General features: G+C 34.5%; 1 protein-coding gene and 1 long non-coding RNA gene across 2 annotated transcripts; one reads left to right on the forward strand and one right to left on the reverse strand.

Moving 5' to 3' along the window:
- Positions 1-15,075: 15,075 nt before the first annotated feature.
- LOC121173164 (uncharacterized) lies at positions 15,076-18,131 on the reverse strand. The gene is made up of 3 exons (XR_005887439.1): positions 16,047-18,131; positions 15,566-15,625; positions 15,076-15,333 (listed from the first exon to the last, which is right to left on the reverse strand). It is a non-coding gene; the product is annotated as an uncharacterized lncRNA (long non-coding RNA).
- Positions 18,132-21,797: 3,666 nt separating this feature from the next.
- On the forward strand, positions 21,798-24,506 carry LOC100820137 (ras-related protein RABA4d). The gene is made up of 2 exons (XM_014767935.3): positions 21,798-22,508; positions 23,764-24,506. The coding sequence occupies exons 1-2, from the start codon at positions 22,279-22,281 to the stop codon at positions 24,203-24,205; spliced, it is 672 nt and encodes a 223-aa protein (XP_014623421.1). The 5' UTR covers positions 21,798-22,278; the 3' UTR covers positions 24,206-24,506.
- Positions 24,507-26,260: the final 1,754 nt, after the last annotated feature.

The following is a 26,260-nucleotide window of genomic DNA, read 5'->3' on the forward strand; positions in this document are numbered from 1 at the left end:
CAGAAAAGGAAAAGGCCCAAAAACACTCAAAGCCAAATTTCCCACCAAAAGAACCCATTCCCAAGGAAAGTCCTATTGATCTATGATCATACATGTAATATTTGATTTGATAGGAAATGATTTGCAAAATCAAGTCATGACATATCTATGGTTCGGAATTAGGATAAAACACTTACATGTGTTAGATTGATACACTTTGAGTGATTTTTTCCTATCTTTGTTGGATCTAGTGTTTCCTCTAAATGGTCGTTTAGAAACGAAGTGCTAACATCCAAAATCTCATTTATGGTTATGAGGAAATTTCATCAGCATACTCTCCTTCCCCGATAGACACATTGTTTTTCATCCAAAAAGCATATGTTGCTCTGATCAGTTGGAAGTTTTGTCTCTTTACTAAAGCATGTTTGCATTTTGGTGAAGAAAACACCGAGACTATTTTTAGTCTCACAGTTGGCAAGAACTACGTAGGTCTGAGTTCCTCATCACAAATTGAGGATACGTAGGAGCAAAAGCCCTGCTTTTGTCGACCACCCCACCTTTTGTTACCATGACCCAAGAGTCTGGGGGCATGCGGAGCCACATGACGGTGGGATCCCCAAATTCGTATGTTCCATCATTTATCATTTGTATGTTATCTTATTTATATGACTTGAGGGACTAACGTTTGTTTCGTGTTGATTGACTTTTGTTTTGTACATACATATCGTTTGAGTTGTTACGTCGGTACTTGTTTCGTTGTTGTCAATAATGTTTGTTGAAATTCCGAAATCGTGTAGAGTTTTTCATTTAGGAACGTCGTCCTAAAAAATAAAATGAACCAAAAATCCTAATAAAAAGAAAGAAGTGTTGTGAATAAAAGTCATGTTCGTAAAGAAAAGAAAAAGGTCTTTATTTATATATGTGTGTAAAAGGAAAGTGTGTATAAAAGGATTTTTGTGTGTAAATGATGCGTGGAAAGGAATTCTTGTGTGTGTGAGCAACGAGTGTATATGAAGAAACTTTTGTATGAACCATAAGTGTGTGTGGGGAAAAATGAAAAGATCTTTGAATGTAAATAGGATTTGACCGTGTGACGTAAAGAGAAAGAGTTCCAATGCGTGTACAGAAAAAGTTTGTCATGTATAAGAATGTAGATGTACAAAGAAACATTTTCCTCATAAAGGACCATAGGTGTATAATTTTGTGAATATATAAAAATGAAACAAAAAGGAAAAAGAAAGAAAAACCGCGAAGGTCGACATGTTATAGTTAAGAAGTATAAATCATTCGTAAAGAGCAAACGTATCTTTTGGAAACAAGGGACTGACGCTAAGAGTTTATTTTCTGAAATAACCGAGATAAGAATGGATGAATTCATTGAACTGATGAAAGAACATAACTTGGAAACGTTGGGTCTGTTCGTGTAAATTCCCAACCGTAGTATCACAATGCCATAAACGGGATGCTTGAGTGCCCACCTGGTTGTAGCCATGACTAATTTTGCACGTTGTTTTCAAATCATCATTGTCACGCGTGCCTTATGGAATAATATGGAAGTTCAGCCCGAGACCGACACCTTGACACCCAAATTTGTTTCACCCCAAATATCAAGATTGGGTTCCCACGATAAAAGACCCCATTGAAACACAACCTTAGACCTTTTTGAACCTTGGCCTGTAAAAAAGAATCTTCATTCCTTCCCCGAAGCGAAGGACAGCAGAATCTCCTCAAGGGAGAGCGAATAGAATGCTAAAACCTGATTTCCCAAAAAAAGGGATGGGGAAAGGAGAAGAAAAAAAGAAGAAGGAAGAAATGGAAAGAAAGAAAAAGAAAAAGATTAAAATAAAGAAAGAACAAAAGAAAGGAAAGAAGGATTCCCGATCAAAGATCGAAAGGAAGTAAAAAGGGAAAAGAGGCAATTCTCGATCAATGAAAGAAAGAGAACGGAAGATCTTCAAACCAGATAAATTTTCAGCAAGGTAAGGGACTGCCGGCAAAGGAAAACCCATTTTTGGTGTCTCTCCCCTTCAGATTGCCATTCAAGGTCGTTCTCAACTGGCGATATCCCACCCCACCTGAACAAAGAGGAAAAGACCGAAACACCCAGCTTCCTCTCCAAAAACACTACCCTCGAGAAAATCCTATTGGTCCGTGATCGTACGTTTGATCTTTGATTCGATAGGAAGTCGTGTGCAAAATAGAGTCATGGTGCAGTTATGGTTTGGGAATAGGATAAAACACTTGCCTTGTGAGTTTTATACACTATGAGTGATTTATTTTCAACTCAGCCCGATGTTTCCCCTGCATGTTCATTTAAAAGCTAAAAGTTGACATCCTGCCCTTCATTCTCGGTTACAAGGAAGATTACCCTTGGCACAAGTATATTGTTTCTCTAAGATATGGTGCTCTCGCGAATGATTTATTTTTCTTTACAAAAAGCATGTTTGCCTTTCAGGTGGAAAAACCCGGTGGACCGTTCGGTCCTGCCAACCACTTTTTTGGAGCCCCATGAATGTCATTGCCTAGCGCTGTTCATGTGTCCTCCACCTTCGAGTTTGGAGCTATGCTTCATGATTGCCTAAGTGTGGACCCTCAAGTGCAATCCTCCATTCTCCCCTTTTTTTCGGAGCCCCATGAATGTCATTGCCTAGCGCTGTTCATGTATCCTCCACCTTCGAGTTTGGAGCTATGCTTCATGATTGCCTAAGTGTGGACCCTCAAGTGCAATCCTCTATTCTCCCCTTTTTTTCGGAGCCCCATGAATGTCATTGCCTAGCGCGGTTCATGTATCCTCCACCTTCGAGTTTGGAGCTATGCTTCATGATTGCCTAAGTGTGGACCCTCAAGTGCAATCCTCCATTCTCCCCTTTTTTTCGGAGCCCCATGAATGTCATTGCCTAGCGCTGTTCATGTGTCCTCCACCTTCGAGTTTGGAGCTATGCTTCATGATTGCCTAAGTGTAGACCCTCAAGTGCAATCCTCCATTCTCCACTTTTTTCGGAGCCCCATGAATGTCATTGCCTAGCGCTGTTCATGTGTCCTCCACCTTCGAGTTTGGAGCTATGCTTCATGATTGCCTAAGTGTGGACCCTCAAGTGCAATCCTCCATTCTCCACTTTTTTTGGAGCCCCATGAATGTCATTGCCTAGCGCTGTTCATGTGTCCTCCACCTTCGAGTTTGGAGCTATGCTTCATGATTGACTAGTGAGGACCCTCTAGTGCAATCCTCCATCCTCGCCTTTTATCCGGAGCCCCATGAATTGCGTTTTCGTTCGTGCATCCTCCACCCAAAGAGTTTGGAGCCATACTTCATGATTGACTAGTGAGGACCCTCTAGTGCAATCCTCCATTCTCCAGGGTTTTTCATCGTCAAGTGCGGATCCTCTTGACTGGGAAATGTGATCTTTGTTATTTTCCCGATTGATTTCTTTACCAAACGTGTATATGTATATTATGATATTGTTGTTTTTGTTGTTGTTTGTATTTTGTTTTGTGTTGTGTAGAAAAAGAAGGAGCAGAGACGAGAGTCGTCATAGACTAGTCACGGAAAGGGCAAGACGGACGAAATCAGTGTCTTATCTTTGCTTTCCTCTTATCTCCGATAAAAGTTAAGTAAAGAGGGGCAACTGTCATACCCTAATTTCGTCCGGGGATTATTACTTGATAATATGCAACCTTTGATCGGCCGCTTTGAGATACTTGGCATCCTTTGTTTCACAATATGTGAAGTCCCGAGACATGCCGGAAATCAAAAGGAAGCAGGCTTACGCGATCCGTGAAATTCCGTAATGTGGCGGAAACCAAAAGGAGGTGTTGTTACGCAATCCGTGAGTTTCCGTAACTTCTTCGAAAGCTAAAAAAGAGTAAATACATGATCCGTAAGGATCCGTAACCTTACGGAAAGAAAATAAGTATCGTTACGAAATTCGTAAAGTTTCGTAACGTTACGAAAAAAGAATCACCAAAAAAGGTAAAGGGGGGTGAACTTATCAAGATAGGGGTGTAAATAGAAATTCAAATCTAGGCCCTTCCGGAACATTTTGGAAGTTGGGTTGCTTAAGGAGGAAGCAACTGGGCGGCAAGCTCCTCCACGTTTTTGAAAAATGGTTTCCGGGGCTTCCGCGGCTTCCGTAATACTTCCGTAAAATTTCCGAAAACCTTGGGTAAGCATATTCCACTTAACATTGGTGAAAGGGAAGAGAAAAAAGATGAAAGTTAAGTCATATATGCTTCCGTAACTTTTCCATAAATTACGAAAGAAGGTGGGGTGAACTTATAAAGATAGAGGTGTAAATAGCAATTCGAGTCTAGGCCCTTCTGGAACATTTGGAAGTTGGGTTGCTTAAGGAGGAAGCAATTGGGCAGCAAGCTCCTCCACGTTTTTGAAAAATGGTTTCCGGGGCTTCCGCGACTTCCGTAATACTTCCGTAAAATTTCCGAAAACCTTGGGTAAGCATATTCCCCTTAACATTGGTGAAAGGGAAGAGAAAAAAGATGAAAATCAAATTCGAAAACACTTACGTAAGGCTTCCGTAACTTTTCCGTAAAATACGAAAAGGGGGGTGAACTTAGTAATTCGGGTGCGCTTAGAAATCTTCTTCATTAAGTCTCTGGGCGACAAGCACCTCCCTTTTTTTCTATAAATAGGGGAGGGGGAGCTGTTTCAAAATGTTCAAGACCCTTGGCTATGCATTTCGGCTATTTTGGGCAAAAAAACACATTTTCGTGAAGAAAAATCGAGTCGAAGTACTTCCGTAACGCTTCCGTAAGCGATTTTGTGGAAATGCTTCATCGTTCTTCGTCGTTCTTCACCGTTCTTCATCCGTTCTTCGTTTGTTTTTCGTTCTTCAATGGGTAAGTTTTCGAATCCGAGACTTTCAATTCATTTCTTGTTTTGTGTACTTTCACTTTAATTTCGTTTACTTTCAGTTTTCTTTTCTTCCGTTTTTAAAATGCTTTAACCGTTTATTTAAGCCGTTTTCTCGCCTAATAAATGATAAAATGAATTTCAACCTATCATTTGTGTTGTAATCTCGTTTAATCACTGTTAAAACAAAATCTAACCGATCGTTCACGTTGTAACCACGGTTAAACCAAAAAGAGGTAAAATAATAATATAATAATCAAAAAATATCTTTTAGTAAAATAAACCAAAAAAAATCAATCGGACGTTTTCTCTTTGGGATTTCTCATTCTTAATTGAATTGACTAATAACTAAAGTAAAACTAAGGCTAAAATCAATTCGCCAAGTCAAGCTCGTCCACAAAAAAATCACTAAAAAGGGATTTGGAAGTTTATCATTTCAGTTTCTTACCAAGTAAAATGGGTCATTTTTAAGGTCCAACGCCTTAAAATGATCACCTTTCAAGTAAAAAGAATCACTTGATTCACGCATAAGAAGAACTACGTAGGTCTGATTTCCTCTTCGATGGAGGGTACGTAGGAGCAAGAGCCCCGCTTTTATCAACCTCAAAAAATAAAAAGAAATAAAAGTTAAGATAACACAATTCCACAATTCTAAAAAATAGGTTGTTGTTCTTTGAGACAAACGTGAGAGGTGTTAATACCTTCCTCAAACGTAAATACAACTCCCGAACTTAGAATTTTCATTTTGACCGGTTTCCTTCGGTTTTTCCGACGTTTCCCACAAATAAACGTTGGTGGCGACTCCGCACATCTTTCCTTCTTTGGAAAGCGCACCCGTGAGCCTCGCCTTCGCTCGCCCGCGAAGGGCACATTGCGACAACTTGATTTTCTTCTTTTGTGTCCTTACTCCCACCAATATTAAGTGGAAAAGGCTTACCCAGGGTTTCGAGAATTTTACGAAAGCATTGTGGAAGCCCTAGAAGCCATTTTTCAACAAAATGGGGGAGGAGGTTGCCGCCAAGCTCGCCCAGGCAAGCTAGGTTGTTTCCTCCTTAAGCAACCCAGCTTCCAAAATGTTCTGGAAGGGCCTATATTCAAAAATTTATATTTACACGCCTATCTTGATAAGTTCCCCCCCCCCCCTCCTTCCCCATTTTTGTGTTTTTCATTGTTTTCTTTCCGAAACCTCACGGAACTTTACGGATTCCACGGCGATGGGTGTTAAGCCTTCCGAAGCGATCAACAATGATCCCCAGATGAAATTAGAGTGTAACAGTCTATTTACACATACCCCACTTTGCTAAATACACTCCATTTTCATGTTTTTGGCCTGTTTCTCCCTTAAACATCCCAAAACTTTACGGATTCCCCGATGATGGGTGTTAAACATTTTGAAGTGGTCAAAAAAAGGTCGCATGTCGACAAACAATGATCCCCGGACGAAATTAAGGTATGACAGTAATTAATCAATTGAATAGAAGATTTAAATATATTAAAGGTAACTTTTTCAAATATTTTTCTCGAGTAACTAGGTTGTTATGTAAATTTGATGATGTAGAATTTGAACATGTGTATCTAGAAGAGAATAAAGAAGCAAATGACTTAGCACAAATTGTTTCTTGTTATAAATTAAGTGAACAAAATTTTGAATCTTTTATGACTATAAAAGAAAAATTACCAAAATAATTTTAAATTTTCAAAATAGATGACTTGACACCTCTTAATTGGTGAAAACCTTTGGTTGATTATCTTCAAAATCCTAATTCACATACATGTAGATCAAAAAACAAAATATAAGGTTGTGAATTATGTGATTTTGGTAGATGAACTATATAAAAGAGGTGTTCATGGAGTTTTCTAAAATGTTTAGGAGAATCAAAAGCCTACATAGCATTAGCAGAAACCCATGAAGGGATTTGTGGTTCTCATTAAGCTGATGAAAAGATGAAATGGATGTTATTTCAAAAAGGATATTATTGGCCAACTATTCTTAAAAGAATTGTATAAATTATGCTAAATCTTAAGAAGATTGTCAAAACCATGGTCCAATTGACCAAGTACCAGAAAGTGAATTACATTTTGGGACAAAACTTGGTATTTTTGCGGATGGGCTTTAGATTTGATAGGACAAATACACCCCCCCCCCCCCCCCTGTCTAAAGGACAAAGATATATTTTAGTTGCAAGAAATTATTTCATGAAATTGGTAGAATCTATTCCTCTTAAAGATGTTGATCAAAATGACATAATTAATTTTATTAAACAAAATATAATATTTTGATTTGGTATTCTAGAAACTCTTACTATAGATTAAGCGACTATGTTTATTAGACAAAAACATGGTTCAACATGCTAATTCTCGAAATATAAAATTGTTAACTTCTACTCCTTACTATGCACAGGCTAATGGTCAAGTGGAAGCTATTAACAAAATTCTTATTAGTTAGATTAAAAAGAATATTGGTCAAAAACCTAAAGGTTGGCATGAAAATTTGAATCAAATTTTGTGGGCTTATCAGTATTCACCCAAGGTGATGTAGCTCTATGTGGAGCTTGTAGGCCTTGGATTTTCTTCATCAATGGAGTCCTTTGCTTCTTGAAGTTTAATGGCAGCGGAATGAAGAAGAAAGAAAGATGATTGGACATGCCACTTCAAGGAGAAGATGAGTCAAGAAGAAGCTCACCACCATAGGAAGCCATGGATAAGAGCTTGAATGAGGAGAAGATGAAGGGAGGGAGAAGGAGAGAAGGAGCACGAAATTTTGTGCCTCAAATGAGATCTAAACTTTGAAGTGTAATTCTCAAATGATCAAATTTGAAAAAATACACACACATGGCCTCTATTTATAGCCTAAGTGTCACACAAAATTGGAGGGAAATTTGAATTTCTATTCAAATTTCACTTAAATTTGAAATTGAAATTGTGGAGCCAAATTTTGCAGCCAAAATTTCACTAATTATGATTTAATTAGTGAATTTTAGCTATGGTTCATCCCACTAATCCAAGATCAAGTTCAAGATTCTCCACTATGTGTGCTTTGGTGTCATGAGGTATGTAAAGCATGAAGGACATGCACAAAGGGTGACTATATGATGTGACAATGGGGTGTAGCAAGCAAATGCTCACCTCCCCTTCTAAAATTTAATTGGATTGGGCTTCTCCCAATTCAATTAAATTTATTTCCCAACACACACATCAAATATTCACTTAGTGCATGCAAAATTACAAAACTACCCCTAATACAAAAACTAGTCTAGGTGCCTAAAATACAAGGACTGGAAAATCCTACGTTTCTAGGGTACCCTATCTACATTATGGAACCCTAAATACAAGGCCCAAAAATATTGAAACCTTAATCTAATACGTACAAAGATAAGTGGGCTCATACTTAGCCCATGGGTCCGAAATCTACCCTAATGCTCATGAGAACCCTAGGGCCTTCTCTTGCATCTCTAGCCCAATCTTCTTGGAGTCTTCTATCCAATGCCCTTGGAGGGTATGATTGCATCATTCCCTCCCCCTTGAAAAGGATTTGACCTCAAATCCATAGGTTCTTGAAACTCTGGGCTTCTTCCCTCAACACCTGTAAAAAGAATAAAAATATATGTATTAGTGGTGTTGGGTATGTTAGAGTAGCGTAAGGACTAAAAACCCCTTTCTTGGCCATCTTCCCATGAGAGAACATGGTTTCTTACCAACTCAATGAGTGGTGCTACTAGTATAGAAAACTATGAGACAAATCTTTTGTAAATGTTTGTTAAGTCATTAAAGCCCTAAATTTGCCTTATACTTGGTGGAGTGGGGCCACTCAAGAATGGCCTTTATTCTTTTAGGTTTCGTGGGAACCCCTTGATCACTATTTAAAAAGTTAAGGAAAGTAATGGAATAAAACATACCTTTTTTTGCGTATTTTCATGTTGATTATTCCTACCAAAAAGTACGAAAAGCCTAAGGTGTCTATGAGTACCTAAGTTTGTATTGAAACTAAAAATAAGAACAAACCTACCTAATGAGTTCCTAGGTATGTGAATCATGAAGATGTTGAATCATACCACCTATCATAGTGATTTGGTGCCTCATAATACCTATTTTGGGCACCAACAAAGCACAAGGAGTTAAGCTCTTACGAACCAAACCCTCATCCAACAACTCCTTTACTTGAGTATGGTAGTGCTAAAGGATGTTTCCCTTGATAGGAGAAGATATAAATATTGTTTAAGAAGGAGTGCTATTTTGATATCACCTTTTGTTGCAAAATGACTTTCCTTCTTAACAATCTTCTTGGAGGAATCCTTTTCCTCTTTTTCCTTACCCTTGGCCTTTGAAGACAAGGCCTTACTATCCTTCTTTTTCTTTTGTTTTTCTTTCTCATCCCTTTTATCTTTCATAGTTAGTTGATCTTTGGCCACTTGTGAAGGTGTTTGAGGATGCAACACAAATTTATGCTCAAGATGGGTGAGGGTAATCTCATTAGTTAGGCCATTGTAAATGATCTTCCTATCAAATTGTCATGGCCTTCCTAAAAGAATATGCCTGCCTCCATGGGAACTATATCACAATTAACTTCATCCTTATATGTCCCAATGGAGAAAGGTACCTTCACTTATTGGTTAACTATCATTTCCCCTTGCTCATTGAGCCATTGAAGTTTATAAGGTTTTGGGTGGGGAATGATAGTGAGGTTCAACTTGGAAACTAATTTTGTGCTACAACAATTGCAACAAGATCCACTATCCACAATGAGAGAACAAGTTTTATCTAAAATTTTACATCTTGTATGAAAGATGTTCTCTCTTTGGGATTGAGATAGATCATAAGATTGACTTCCAAGGAGCCTTCTAACCATTAGGAGGTCACCTTCTTCATAAGGGTAGACTTCCTCACTAGACTCTTCACCCCTTACTTCATCTTCACTTCCACTAGAGGAAGGGGAAGAAGTAGTCTCCCCTTGACTACTATAAATGTCTTGACCCTTCATAATCATGGTTTTCCTTGTGGGGCATTGAGAGGAAATGTGACCTCTCCCAAAACATTTGAAGCATTTAATGTTGCTAGTCCTTTCTTGGGGACTAGTCTTAGGGGTGGATTTCTCTATGGTCTTACCCTTATCTTCCTTGGGTTTTGAAGGTACAGCCCCCAAAATTCCTTGGGCTTGGTCCTTCCTTGGATAAGAGTGAAAGCCATAAGATTTTGAAGAAGACTTTCTTTTAAGTTGTTGCTCCATTCTTATACAAAGTTGGACTAGCTCATCTAGGTCCCTATATGGAAGGAGTTCAACCTTGTCCTTCACTTCCATATTAAGCCCACTAAGAAAACTAGTTATGCTTGTTCTTTCCTCCTCCCTAAGTCCAGCTCTTAAAAGGAGTAGTTCCATTTGTTTTCTATATTCTTCAACACTCATACTCCCTTGTCTAAGCCTTTGGAGCTTGTCCATAAGCTCCCTTTCATAGTAGGAGGGAATGTGCCTCTTCCTAAGGGCACTTTTCAAGTCATTTCAAAACTCTACTGGAAGATCCCCATGAATCCTTCTTTCCCTAACAAGGGAAGTCCACCAATAGAGTGCATATCCTTGGAAGCTAAGAGTAGCCAAAGGAACCTTCCTTTCCTCACTTGTATGATGGCAAGCAAAGAGTTGTTCAACCTTCATTTCCCAATCTAAATAAGCCTCTACATTGTCCTTTACATGGAAGTATAGGAGGTTAATGTTAGCCTCATAAGGTTTTCTTTCCTTTTCTCTCCTATGGGGGTGAGGTCTAGGATGTGACCTATGTCTTCCTATATAATAGTCATTAAGTTCTTCACTTAGGCTCTTGCAAAAGTCATGACTAGTATAGGAGGCATGTTTTTCTTTTTCCATTTCTTTCATTATTTTTCTTTTTTCTTCCTTTCTTATTTTCTCTCTTTCATCTTGACTTATTTCTTCCACTCTTTTTTTTTTCTTTTTCCTTTCTCTCTTGTTTTTCTTTCCACAACTTAAGGGATCTCAACTCATCTAATATCTTATACAAGGGGTCCTTAAGAGCAGAACCCTAACCATTAATGCTAGATGAAGAATGAAGACTCATGTTGGTTCCTAAGTTGTGGTTCTTTCTTGTTGGGGGTTTGAAAACAAAAGGTAAAATAAACTATGGTTGAAACTAGCCAAAATACACACTAAAAGATGTGTGAAAGATAAGGTAAAAACTAATTGGCAAAAGGCAAGCTATCTAGGTGGTTTGACAATGGAAGGTAAAGGAAATAAACTATGAAAGTAAGCAAGAAATGCAAACTAGGCGGATCCTAAGAGTGTTTGGATGACCTCATTTAAGGTTCCCAACAAAACACTCACTATCCTAAGGGAAAATTGCCTAAAATTATTACACACAAATGGAAGTTTGGTAACCTATTGGAGGCTCCCAACACACTTCCAAACTTCCAATGAAAGGCCTTTTTGTTACAAAACTTGAAAACAATGAAGGTAAGTAAATTGCCAATTACAAAATGGTCCTCAATTTTGGTGGTTGCTCTCTCTTTGGTGATTTACTCAATTTGGAGTGCTTCTTATTCCAATAGCTCTTAAGGTGGTTGGCTTGTTGCTTCTTACCTCAAATTCTTCAAGGGATGACTATAATCCTCCTTCCCAATTCCCTATATGGCAACTCACAAACAAGAAACAAAGAGACAAGCAATAACCAAAGACCAAAAAATTAAATGAAAGCTAAACCAATAGAGTTTAAACAAGAAATATTTTCAAGGATTATTCAATAATTAAAGCAATAAAAAGCACACAAAAGCAAGCTAGGACTCAAAGAGAAACCTAGAATGGCTTTAGTGTAAAGTAAAAAAAAAACTAAAAAATAAGACTCAAGAAACCTCTAGTTGTGGCACTTATTTTTACACTAATTTTCAATTGAAATTTCAGAACTATAGGCACCAATTATAGAACAAATTTTGATCCAAAACAACAAGCACACTTCCCTTTCACTCTTTTTGGCATGGACACTGATTTTTCTGCCAACATGTGTGATTTTTTCTTATTTTTTCCTTTTATCAAAATCAATTTTTTCTTTTTTTCTAATTTTGGTCCAGATGTCTTAAAAATTCAGTAAAAATTTCAACTCAAAATTCGCAATGACCAATTCTCAGTATTTTTTACAAGTTCATATGTTCAAGCTGCCTGCACCAGCGATTTCAACCTAGAAATCAAGAGTAGTGTTTATGTTGCTTAAGGCTTGGATAATTACAATTTGTGTTTGATCATGCTCAAATGTCTTGAATAACACAATTCAAGAGAGCTTAAGACTTATTTTGATTCACAAATCCAGCCACAACTCAGCACCACAACTCAATTTCTTCATAGGCATCATATAGGAAACTTATAAAACAAAACAAAGTTCAACAACAAGACTACTTCTAGGAATTGATTTAGAACATGTTATGAACTAAATAACATGCATGAATTAGACTCAAAACTCAAAAGATAGGCTAAGAATTACAAGAATACATGAACAAATGTATCTAGAATTCAATCAACAAAATAAAAATTCAACACAAACTTAGAACATAATGTGACAATTATTATGACTAAACATGACTCTAAGACAACATGGATTAAGTGATTTACACTTTGATTTTTGTGTTTTTTTTTTCTAATCAATATTTTGGAAGAAAATTTAGATCTAAAGGTTCAACACAAGAAGATTATGATTGAAAAAAGATAGAACCTAAACTCAACACAAAAACATGATTCAAGAGTAGATCTATAAAATTTGAGCCATTGAAATGCAAGAACAAGTGTAGATCTAAGATTTAATCAGTTTATTTTTTTGAATCTACTCTAAACAGCACCAAACAACAAGACAATGAAGGATATACATGGAGAATAAGATGAAGAACAAGGAATTAAAGTGAATTGACCGAACAAAAAGATAGAGGAAGCAAAAGAACATCACCTAGACGAAGATGATCTGATACCACATGATGTAGCTCCATGTGGAGCTTGTAGGCCTTAGATCTTCTTCATCAATGGAGTCCTTTGCTTCTTGAAGTTTAATGGCAGCAGAATGAAGAAAGATGATTGGATACGCCACTTCAAGGAGAAGATGAGTCAAGAAGAAGCTCACCACTATAGGAAGCCATGGATAAGAGCTTGAAGGAGGAGAAGATGAGGGGAGGGAGAAGGAGAGAAGGAGCATGAAATTTTGTGCCTCAAACGAGGTCTGAACTTTGAAGTGTAATTTTCAAATGATCAAATTTGAAAAAATACACACACATGACCTCTATTTATAGCCTAAGTGTCACACAAAATTTGAGGGAAATTTGAATTTCTATTCAAATTTCACTTGAATTTGAAATTGAATTTGTGGAGCCAAAATTTGGAGCCAAAACTTCACTAATTATGATTAGTGAATTTTAGCTATGGTTCATCTCACTAATCCAAGATCAAGTCCAAGATTCTCCACTAAGTGTGCTTAGGTGTCAATAGGCATGTAAAGCATGAAGGATATGCACAAAGTGTGACTACATGATGTGGCAATGGGGTGTAGCAAGCAAATGATCACCTCCCCTTCTAAAATTTAATTGGATTGGGCTTCTCCCAATTCAATTAAATTTATTTCCCAGCACACACATCAAATATTCACTTAATGCATGCAAAATTACAAAACTACCCCTAATACAAAAACTAGTCTAGGTGCCCTAAAATACAAGGGTTGAAAATCCTACATTTCTAGGGTACCCTACCTACATTATGGAACCATAAATACAAGGCCCAAAAATATTGAAACCTTAATCTAATATGTACAAAGATAAGTGGACTCATACTTAGCTCATGGGTCTGAAATCTACCCTAAGGCTCATGAGAACTCTAGGGCCTTCTCTTGCATCTCTGGCCCAATCTTCTTGAAGTCTTCTATTCAATACCCTTGGAGGGTAGGATTGCATCACAAGGGACAACAGAAGTTACTCCTTGTAAGTTGGTATATGGACATGAAGCAGTATTGTCTATCGATATTAATTTTCTCAAGTAACACTTACGCAATTTGCGAAGTGAATAATAATAGTTATATTGGTTCGATAAATGGAAAGTAAAAATTATAAACCAATTGTAACTAAAATTAAAAAAGCCCATAACTTAGAAATTAAAAGGGCAAATGTTCAAAAATAAAATTACATAACAAAATTAGAACAATAAAATTCCTTCTAAGAATCTAAGACTAAAGATGATTTCATGGATTTGACATAATGGATTCTCCTTGTCTCATTGAAAGTCTCAATCTAAGTTGATAAAACACTCATAGATTCTTTTTAGCATGCTCGAGTTGTCTCCTCTTCTCGAGTTGACCCTTTAGTTCTTGCACTATTTCACAAGCAGAAGAGTAAAGGAAAACTTTGTTCTTCTTATTGGTTTCCTTATTGGCTCAAAGCTCATAAAGCTTTTCATGGACTCCTCTGAGTTCATCTTGAATTGGTTTGAGCTTTGCCAAAAGATTTTCCTATTTCTTGATCAACTCTTGTTCAAATTTTTCGACATTCTCTATAGGGCCTTTAATCACCATGATATTATCCTTAGCCTTTTGAAAACCTCAAGCTTGAATGAGTTTGGTTCTATCTTGCTCTGTTGAGAACTTGATCTCAACAATGTCAAAAGCACATTGATTGAAAAGTTGATAAGCTTCGAAAGAATTATTGAAAACATTTAGAAATGAGTCCATCTATCTCTTGGTGAAGTTTATCAACCACCAAGGCATTAAATTTGAAAACCTCATTCACCACTTGTCGAAGTTCTTCTTTATATTCAGGGTTAGATAAAAGAGTCTTTGAAAATTTTATCAAAAGCAAGTCTTCTAAAACAATTCACAACTTCATTGAAATGTGTAAAAGGCCTGTTGTGACTTATTTTAGAAGTTTTTGAAGGCATCTAATCTAAAGAATAAACATTGATAAAGGCAAAAGGATTTGCATCAGTTGGGTCCAAATTTTCTTGAGCAGCATCAAGAGTTGAACTTGGGGGTATGGAAGATTAAAGGCAATCGAAGTAGCATTAGTTATCCCCTATGATAATTTCTCTTAATTGCCCATTAAAGATGCTTCAATACCTGATGAAGATAAAGATATTTTATAAACAATATCAAAGTTATTATAAAGATTTTTTTAAATTCAAAAAACAATACATACTTTTATCCAAATTAGGAATAGAATGGTCAAGATTATAGAAAATTAAAGGACTTTATTAACTAGAAGTTTAGGAATAATTACTGCAAGGTCATCCACATTTAACAACTCCTCTTTTTCAGGGTGAGCAACTTCAGGTTGCACTTCTTGTTCAACAATAGGGTTTGAAGGATCATTGTTATTGGAATCAACCTCTACAAAATTTTATTCGATAATGGGCTCTTGGTGAGATGGGTGTTTCGATGGAGATGATTCACTTTGGCTTTGAACCTCATCCTTGTCCTCTTCATCATTCTTTTCGTTTGCTTTTCTCGCTTCTATGTTGAGATGGGAATCTCAAAATTTGAAGCAGATAAAAAAATGTTAGAAGTAAAGAGGAATTTGAAATAAACTAAAACTACTTAAAAATGGGAAATAGATTTTCCATTTTTGTCTTTGTTGACACTTTTAGCATTGAAACTAACAGCAAGATTGTCATGAGTTTCTTCGTTCTATTGAAAATAAGATTTAAGATCAACATCAAAGTTTGTTAAGACAAAAGAATTCTAAGTTTTGTTAAAAAAATACCTTGTCATCTTCTAGATTAGAAGGACCTTGAGAAGAAGAAAGATCTACTACCTTTGCATCCTGCAAGCACGATAGCCCAAAAATATCTCTCAATATGGAATTCGAAAGGTGTGTCTCAATCATTTCTCTAGATCTAGAAGTGTAGAGTAATTCTTTCTTAAAGTTTCCTGAAAATAATGTTTTAATTTTACAATAATAAATTAGTTTTGCTTCTATTAGTACATGTAGAAATTTGATTTAAAATATATATTAACCAAGTAAACAAAAACTTAGAAGAAAGTGACCTTTTTCTTATACTTCACTGAGGAAGTAGGTTTGGAAGAAGAACTAATAGGGAATTCTTCATCTAAACCCTCTTTTCCCTTCAAGTTCTGGTCCTTAGTCATCTTTGGGTAAAAAGGCTTGTAAAAAATAATAAATAAAGACTAAATATCAAAGGATTTATTATTCAAAATAAGTAAAAGTATGAGAAAGAACTAACCTCTAGTTGATCCTTTCTCTTTGGAGGCTTTGGTGGAAGCTTAATCTTATAGTCACTTTTGTCACTAGTGTTTTTCTTAAATCCCTATCAAAAAAAGATAGTTAGTTGAATTTTTTTTTAAGGATAAGTGTCATAAAAAATTAAATTTTGAAGTACCTTATTTTCAATAATAACATATGAGGGTGTTTTCCTTTTTCAAGATGAAGTATTTTTAGAAGTACCTTTTTCATCATCATCTTCCCTACATCTCCTTGATGAGGGATTTTGATACGAGCCATTGAGAAAAAAATAAACACAAATTAAAATTCACGGTTAGAACTTTGGGAATAAGTTCAAGTTCGATAAAAGAAATTTATCATTAGGTGTTATTGTCAAGTTCGATAATTTTGATACTTTTGTTAGTATCCTGCATCGAACCATGAGACTTAATTAGTTTCTCCAAGCAGCAAAAAACATCAATAAGTCTTTGGGAATAATATTTTTTCCACTAGTTGTGGAAATCTTGGTGCTGAGGAAGTAATTTTCGAAAAAAGATGGTTGGAAATGATGATTCACTTTAGGAGTCCCTTTTTCGATGACTGTAGGAATAAGAGCTTTGTCCCTTTGGATCTGGTAAGGGAAGTTTTTCTTTCGATACATTGCTACTAGGGGCAGTTGATAAAGTCCAAATTGTCTTGCAAAGATATGAGAATGGTATGGATAGAATCAAATTTCTTTTGGAGTAATTCCAGCAAAGACTATGTCCCAAATGAGGAATGCACTATAGATTTCAACTAATTTTGATTGCTGACTAGGGACCTCAATGGAAATCTTTGCTTTAGCCATGATGGTCCAGTCAATTGACTATATAGGAAAGGAGCTAAATTACTGTCGAATTGATCAAATTGGAGAAAAGCTCTTATGTACTTTCTATAACACTCACAAGTACATAACATTTTACTAGGTGTCAAAAAGGACAATGAAGCTCCTTCAAATTTGAGTTTGATGTCTTCTGGAGTCGACCTTTCAAGAGTGATGTGATTGGTCATAATTGCACTTAGCAGAGTTGAAAAATTCACAAAGGACCAACTATATGCTTCATTTTTCTAGGAGCGTCCATAATTTCGACATCCTCATCTATTACTTCAAAAACTAAAGCCAAGAGAAACTTACTGAGACAAATTTTTTCTTTGAAATGAAGAACTTGAGCAAGATTGTAGCAGTACATTGGAATCTAGAGAGCTTAGTGGAAAGTCAATGTGATGAAACCCAGTACATGAGAAAAACAATGTGTTCTTCAATAGAAACTTCCTCAGTTTCTTTAGCATTTTTCTCGATAAATTCGTCATAAGACTTAGCGCTCTAGTCGATTTTGATTTCACTTCTTTGGATCGTGTCTTCAAATAAACCCAATGCAAGAGTCTTCCCTAGAGGTTTGAGTCCAGTGATAGCTGCAATGTCCAATAGAGTTGGAGTAACAGGACCACAGGGAAGTTCTAAGGCATGTAGATTTCGATTTCAAAATAGAAAATTATCCATCAACATAGGCATGTCTAACTACATCATATTTGCTAAGTTGGATTAAGTCATAAATGCCTATATTTTTCCAATGTTGGGCTTTTTAGCTTCATGTCTTTTCAACCAAGTAAAATAAGTGGTCATATATGTTGGAGGGGAGGCTCTAAAAATACTACTCTTATCTTTTAGAAGTCAGTTCTTATACTTTCTTTGTGGATGATAGGGTATTCACCATCATGAGTGTGAAACCATTCTTCAATATCTTCCAAATCTACTCGAGGGCGATAAGGACCTACAAAGCAAATAGTTTTGTTGTTTAGAGATGTTGAAAGTAATACCTGAGTTTCCCAGACTCTTCTATACTCTTCTTCTTGCCCAGGAATAAAGATTAAATCAAAACCCCTTTCTCTATGTGTCGTTACCGTTGTAGCCGAAATTTGATTACTTCCCTCAATGTTAATTGAAGCATCTTGTTGCTCTACTAGAGAGTTTTGTTGAGATGAAGACGCCACGGTAATAAATGAAAAGAGTTCTCAACAAAAAAGGGAACAATTGGAAGAACAAGGAAGAAGATGAACAGTAACAATGATTTGGGGATTTGAGGAAAATGAGATTGAAAGTTGAATGAGTAATCAATATTTATAGTCACCTTAAAGATAAAGGGGGGATTATCATTTAAATTTAAATCTTTTATAACTGATTGGCCTAATTCATTGGTAGAGGCAGTTATAGGCTATATAAGCAATCATAATTCACCTTGATTAATATGAAATCCACTCACAATTAAATGTGGGCACCAAGCTATTAAATGTTGTTTTCCATGTTGTGACAGAAAAAATGATTTAACTATCCTTAGAAATCAGCAAGAACAAAAATACTATACTATGTTCTCAAACACTAATGTTTTTTAACACAATTTTTTTTTAGGCCCCTGTTATCTCTGTTATGAAAATTTTCCAAGTTTAGAAACTTAGTTAATTTTCAACAATTATTATTTCAAAGTGAAAATAATGATGATATTTTGAAATAACTATAGATAAATCTTAGAAGTATAAAAGTTTAAAGATTCTCATCAAAAGGTATTATTTTGATAAATATATTTTCGGCAAACTATTATGCACATAAAGGAGAAAAGTGCTCAAACTAAACGATAAAATTCAAATTCAAAATGGAAGTTATAGTAGTTTGACACAAAAAGATCACAAGAACACAATCGAAGGCGTTGGATCTAAGTAGTTAGGAATTTATTGTACATATGTCGAAATTCTATAATTCAACTATTATTAGTAGAAGTCTATAAATAAGACTCTCGAAAGTCATTTTTCATTAAATTGAATCATTGTCACTTAAATCTTCAAACTCCAATTATGTTGCTCACACAAAAATAATTCTCTGTTTGAAGGTTATAGTGTATGTATTCATTCTACTTTCAATAAAATTTGTTTTCATGTATTTCTTTGAACTCTTTACTTTTTTCAATCTTCATTTCTTCTCGAAACTTTACTTTTTCCAATTTCCAATCCTTCCTAAAACCTTTACTTTTGTCAATTTCCATTTCTTCTTTAAACTCTATCTTTATCTAATCTACATTGTTTATTATTATTGAAATTACTACCAACATTGTTATTAGAATTATTATTGAAATTACTACACAAACCATTTATGTAAAAACTATTATAATGGATATCACCATCAAAATTATTATCATAAGCCGCACTCCAATGATTGAGGCAACCGATGTGGGACTTGGGTATTTCCCAATACACCCCCTTCACGCCCAGCACTTATTGGGCTTGGTGCGTGAACCACAAATGGTGGGTACTCGTCGCAGCAAAGCGAAGACGAGGTCCCAAGGTCAGAACCTGCTCTGATACCATGTTAGATTTCATCTTAAAACCAATTGGCATTAAGTGAAGTTGCCCAACAGATATATAAGCCGCACTACAAGGATTGAGGCAGCCGATGTGGGACTTGGGTATTTCCCAATATAAGCAACTCTCTTAAGTTGAAAATTATAAATTATTTGTTTGACTAAATATAGATTATATGTCTCACACTTAAATATTTATTTTTTAATAAAATCGCTGGTAAAAATTATTATATTAATAAATATAAACTCTTTTAAAAAACTATTTATATTTTTCACGGTTAACCATTGCACTTTATATTTTTTATTTTGATAATATTATATGGCTAATTATAAACATTAATACAGTAATACTTTTAATACATAAACTACTATACTAATAATAATTATATTTTTATAATATAATTCTTTAGCATTCCCCAGACTTATTTTTTATGACCTTTGTATTCTCATTTTGTATAGGAAAATTTATACAATATACTTAAACCTACAAATTTTTCTTGTACAGTTTTTTAGGTAATTTTATAAGTTTTGTGATTTCCTTATAATTTTTTATATTTTGTTGTATTAAACAACTTAATTTGACTTGTAGATTTTTCACAAAAATATAGCAAACATAAATTCTTTATTTTTTATTTAGTAAGAATTCTATCAATTATTTTTTTATCAAAAAAATAATTAAATTTGACTAATTTTCTTACACTCGTAAATAAAGATGTATCATAAAAAAAACATCTATATAATCACGATTATTGGACCAATCATATATGACATTTTGAAAATTATCATCAACATTTTTATTAAAAATAATTTATTGAAATAAATTTAACAAATTCAAATTTTGTAAATATGAATAAACCGGTTTGTAAAAAAAAAAAAACGCAAACAATGATATAGAAGTCATTAAAAAAGATTAAAAGTGTAATGAATAAACTAGAAAAAATATCACATGTAATTTATATTCTATAAACTTAATTATTAATTTTGGCTACCTCCAAAATATTTGGTCAAGCTCCACCATTGTGTGAAAGGCACACGACCCTTGAAGCTGCGAGTGTTTTATGCTTGAAGTGGTTTGAGCTTGACGAAGATCGTGTCATTATATATATTATCAGAAGGGTAAATAACCCTTAAGGCCATAAGTGCCTTTTGGATAAGTGGCTTGAGCTTGACGTTGATTGATGAAATAATATCTTGAGGGTACACTATGTAGCTTTTGAGTACATAAAAACGAACTAATGTCATGATTCATTACATCATACCAAGCCTGGTAATTAATATGGTGATCATTTGATAATCAACCTTTTACACCTGATATTGATATAGGTGGACAACACTATAGGCCTTAACCACTAAGCCTATCTTGAGAGGCATCTAAGTTTAATATATACTCATGACTAGGTTTTTTTTTTTTGTCGTTAAAAGAAATGCTAATAATAATTTCTTTACTATTATTAATCTAATCTTTATTATTATTATTATTATTATTATTATTATTAAAATCAAAGGGATAAATTAAACTAGTTAGGCCCCAACACACGTACACACATTGAATACAACACAAATATAGTTAATGAATGATACATAAATGGTCAAACTAAGTATAACACAATGAATATTCTCAAAACATATGAAAATGGTTGCATTTTAAATTGTCATTGAAGTCTCTAAAAAAAATTGTCATTGAATTGATAGAGCCTCCTATACTATAAACTAACCTTGTCGTAAGGGTTGTTTAGTAAGGATGTTTAAAATTGAATTAAATTATTTGGAGACGGGAAATCAATTAAAAAAATTAAAAATTCCTTAAATAAAAAATTGTGAAAACAAAATTTTTAAAAATTACATATTTTTTGTAATTTGGTTTGATTTTTGAATCTTGTTATAAAAATTCAAATCAAACCATATATTATTTTATTGTGATAAGTAGTAATAAGTATGAAATAATTTATTAATTTTCGTTTGATTTGTAATCGAGATGCATATTTTCTTTTGCATTAAATTAAATTATTTTAAATAAATAATGTTAAATATCAAGTTATATATAAATTAATATTAAGTTATAAAAATGATTGATAATATCAATTAAATAAAAGTAAAAATAATAATTTTTTACTAAAATATATTAAATAAAATTTTAATTTATTTTTAAAATAACATAACATAATAATTATATATGTTTAATTGATAAATTTTAAATTATAATAATATATTAAAAAATAAAAATCATCAAACCGAATCAAACCACATCATAAAAAAATTATTTTGAATTAAATTTAATATTATATTAAAATCAAACCAAATCAAGTTACATCATGATTTTTTATTTAATTTAAATGTTTTTTTTTGTCTAAAAATAGTTAAACCCACTAAACAGGATTTACATTGTATTGCCCTGTTGGCATATTATATACTCTAATGAAATGAAATTCAACATTTATTTTTATTTTTATTCTCTAAAATCCACAAAATATTGAGTTAATTTGCATCCGTGCGACAGAGGAAGTATAATTTCTTCATTCATTCATAGCTTGACCCTGAAGAACGAAGGGGTCCATCCCAATTCCCAACCCAAACCGCCACCACCCTTTTCCTTCCTCCTCACGCCTCCTCTATTCTTTGTCAACCCAACCAAAACGACCGTCGTTATTTTCCTCTTTCTTTCACCAAATGATGATGGGTTCAACCCCGCCTCGATCATAAGAAACACCAAACTAACAAAGAAGCAGAAGAAGCCAAGAAGGCGATGGTTCATCAAAACGACAACGACAACGACGGCAGCAGCACCGCCACCTTCCTCCATCTCGCGTAGTGATCGACGACGACGACGACGACGACGATCGGCGATTGAATTCTTCTTCCGCGGGGATGATGTCGAACCTGTACGGCGAATACAACCACAAGATCGACTACGTGTTCAAGGTGGTGCTGGTCGGAGACTCCGCCGTGGGGAAGACCCAGCTCCTCGCGCGCTTCGCCAAGAACCAATTCAACGTCGATTCTAAAGCCACCATTGGCGTCGAGTTTCAGACCAAAACGCTCATCATCGACAAGAAGACCGTCAAGGCCCAAATATGGGACACCGCCGGCCAAGAAAGGTCCTTTTATCCGTCTCGTTTTCATTTTCTTTTTGTTTCAATCTCCTCCTTCTGAGGCAATCCTGTTCGAGACACAGTCGGACAGTAAATGTAGTCACTTTGGGGATTCGAACCAACGTAATCCCCTTTGGTCTTCTCGTTTTCATTTACTTGTTGTTTTGTCATTCTCGTAAATTAAATCAATCCTCTTAATATGATAATAAGTAATTGCCTTAAATACTCGAGACAGAACTTTGCTGCCACAGTGGTTCTACTGGCTCGAATACGATTGTTTCATAATTAGAAAAAAAAAAAAAAAGAGACATTCGACCTTTGAAACGCACCGTCTATGATTCTCATCCTTCTGTTTTGTTGAAAATTCATTTAGAGATTATTGCATGTAATTTTGGTTGGTGGATTACTGTTTTCGTTTTCCTGTGTTGTTCATTGATTTGGGAACATGTTGGTCATGTGCTTAGGATGATTTAAAGTATTGGAAATGATTTGAGCTTCGTTGGAGATTTGTAGTGCATAGAATATATGAAAACAAATGGGAAGTATTGGAGATAATTTGGGTTGTTTGATGCTCGAATTGAGCAATTGTGGTTATGGTTGTGAATGATGGGACCTATAATGTGGGGATCAAGTGGAAAAGGAAAGTCTGTCTGGTATTCAGTGGCAATTCAGTTAGGATTGTTTGAAATTGGAGGATTTTGTGATCAAGATTTGCATAGTTGTTGTTAAGATTGATGTAATTTGTTTTAATGAATTTAATTAGAATGTATTAATAGGGTATAAAGGTTTTTAATGTTGTCATCCAATATTAAAGTTTGCCTATGGTAAATTTCTTGACTTTTATAATAAGTCATACCTAGGATGATAAATTATGATTGGTTACCTTGACCGTAGATGAAAATTAAACTCATGTTGTTAACCATGTTTTCTGTGAATTTAACTCCTCTAAATTGTTGAATGCACTTTAAAGATATGATTGTGCAGAGTTACGCTGATGATTGTGATAAAAATATATGCATTTACATGACAAATTTGAAAGGTGTGCCCATACACTTTAAAGAAACCAAACTTCTGGATTGTTGAAATAGGTGTTTCTGCATGCAACGTTATTATGAGTAATCTAAATTGATATATATATGTTCTCTGCTTTTGCTTGATTTGCATCTCGGTTACTACCTGACTTGTTTTCCGATTTTATTTTTTAGAGTTTGAGGCTTTTATTTGGTACTCAGCTTCTGAACTCTCTTCTTTCTTCTTTCAGGTACAGGGCAGTTACTAGTGCATATTATCGTGGTGCTGTTGGAGCAATGTTAGTTTATGACGTGACTAGACGCCCATCATTTGATAACATGGCAAAGTGGTTAGAGGAACTGCGGGGCCACGCTGACAAAAACATTGTTGTAATGCTAATTGGCAACAAGTGTGATCTTGGAACTCTTAGAGCGGTGCCAACTGAAGATGCCGAGGAGTTTGCGCAAAGAGAGAACCTATTCTTTATGGAGACATCAGCACTCGAGTCCACTAATGTGGAAACTGCCTTTCTGACCATTCTAACTGAGATATACAGACTTGTAAGCAAGAAAACACTGACTGCCAATGATGATGCAGATCCAAGTGGTATTTCAGGACTTCTGAAGGGAACCAAGATAATTGTTCCTAGCCAAGACATTAATGCTGGTGAAAAGAAGGGTGGCTGCTGTTGATATTCCTAGCTTTTGCTTGTGTTCACTCTTCTTTGGAAGCATTTTGCTTCCCTCCCCGGCTCCGGCTACATGTAGCATTTGTAGAGAGGGTAGTTACTTTTCTTGGTCATCCTATTATCAGCAAAATGTAGCCTATATTTATTTACTACTGTGCTTGTTGATTGCAAGCATATAAAGTCTTTCTTCTGTTTTTGGTCCTTTCTAGCTTTAGGATTTCAATTTGTTAATACAAACTCCCGGTTGTGAAGGGATGGTTCAATTCAGATAGAGGAATGGAAACTGTATAACTTACTAGATGCAATTGTTTTTTGCCGGTAGTTAAATTTTTTAGTATTAATGTGATCTTTTGATGTGAGATATTTATTATAGGAATGGGATCGACTTGCACCAAGTCTTGGATACTTGCTTGTTAGTTTTAGAAAGAAAAAATTAACAATGTGAAATTTTCCAAGGTTTGCAGTTACGTTTGATGATTTGATGTTTCGGTTCCCTCTCAATAGCAATGAAATCTAAGCCATTAACTTCCATAGGCCAAAAGGATGTGTAATATCTTTTTTCTTTTCTTTTCATTTTTAAACATCTTCGGTTCTTCAGTGTCACCCGGCAGAGATCTTACAGCGATTAACGCAAGAGGAGATCCAATGAAATTTTCTTCTCACCTTTTTTTTGTTTGTATACCACTTTCATTTCCCGTCAGGTAGCAATATTTCAATATGGTCTTGTATGCGGTTTTCAGGAATTTTTATAAATTGATCTTAAGGATTGAATTTGTGATACCAAAAACACGAACAATATGGATAAGAGATAGATCATAGATGGATGAATGGATAGTGAGAAACATAGATAGACATGTGAAAGGCTAAAAGTCCTTATAAAATAAGAAAAATCCCAATTTTGTATCCGTAATTTTTTTTTCATTTTGTGATTGTAAAATTATAATGTTGAATTTTGGCCAGGAATAAAATTCAGTTAGATGAGCCTACGTGAAATTTTTTTTAAGTTGAAAATTTTCAAATTTTGGACAAAATATAAAAATGAAGTTTATGGTCATTTTTTTAGAAATTTGTGACAATTTTTAATCATTAAATTTAATACCACCACAAATTATTACACATAGGTTCTGGTTTATCGGAACATTACTTGGGATCAAAATATAACACATTTTAATTTACGGAGGAAAAAAAGAAAAAAATTACAAAGATGAAATCCAAACTTTTTTTATTTCACGAGAAGAAAAAATATATTTTAATCAAACTCAAAATATGAAAAATTGACTAGCATCTATACTCAAAAAATGAAAAAAGTAGACCTAAACTACAAGCCCAGTTTGCCTTGACCACACAGGGCCCGTATGTTGGAGATTGAAGTTAGCATCTACTAACACGATGGATTCTACGGTGCACAAGACGCACAGGTCTTGCACCGTGTGTGAATGAATACAGATCGTTACATATTTATGCCAAAATTGTGTAGCCATGATTTCAATACGTGTTCTTGTATCCAGCACTATATTTCAATTAAGTGATATATGAAGTGTTTTTTAATTTTTTTTAATGAACTTATATTTTTTAACTCAATTTTTTTTCTTTTTTTAAGAGAAATTATAATTTAATTAAATAAATTCATATTAATCAAAATTATCTTTAATATTTAAATAATTTGCTAATAATTTTGGATTAAAACAAAAACAAAATAATTTTTTTTATAATTTTTATTCTTTTATCATTTTTTTTGTTTATAACCACATGTTTTAATTAGAAATTAAAATAAACAATGAAATAATTATCGGTGTAATGCAAGTAAAAGAGTCTGATAAAGAATAACACGGTAGAAACAAAAAAAAATTGTAAGGTTAACTTAAAACTAGAGGGATAAGAAAGAAGGATAAAGATAGTGGGTTCAAATTTTTCACTAACAAAAACTAACAACCTTAGGATCAATTTATAACAAACTTAGCTTTTAAATAAAAAGTAATTATTGGTGCTTATGTTTCAATAACCTCTTTCCAAAAAAAGAAAGTTTCAATGACTATGTTAACCACTTTTCTACTATCTT

This window comes from Glycine max, chromosome 2 (assembly GCF_000004515.6).
Source record: "Glycine max cultivar Williams 82 chromosome 2, Glycine_max_v4.0, whole genome shotgun sequence".
Lineage (NCBI taxonomy): Eukaryota > Viridiplantae > Streptophyta > Magnoliopsida > Fabales > Fabaceae > Glycine > Glycine max.

Excerpts from the sequence above, each read along its gene's own strand:
- LOC100820137 (XM_014767935.3), top strand. The coding sequence starts at position 22,279 with ATGATGTCGAACCTGTACGGCGAATACAACCACAAGATCGACTACGTG. Across the intron at positions 22,509-23,763 it reads GACACCGCCGGCCAAGAAAG|GTACAGGGCAGTTACTAGTG; the intron begins GTCCTTTTATCC and ends TTCTTCTTTCAG.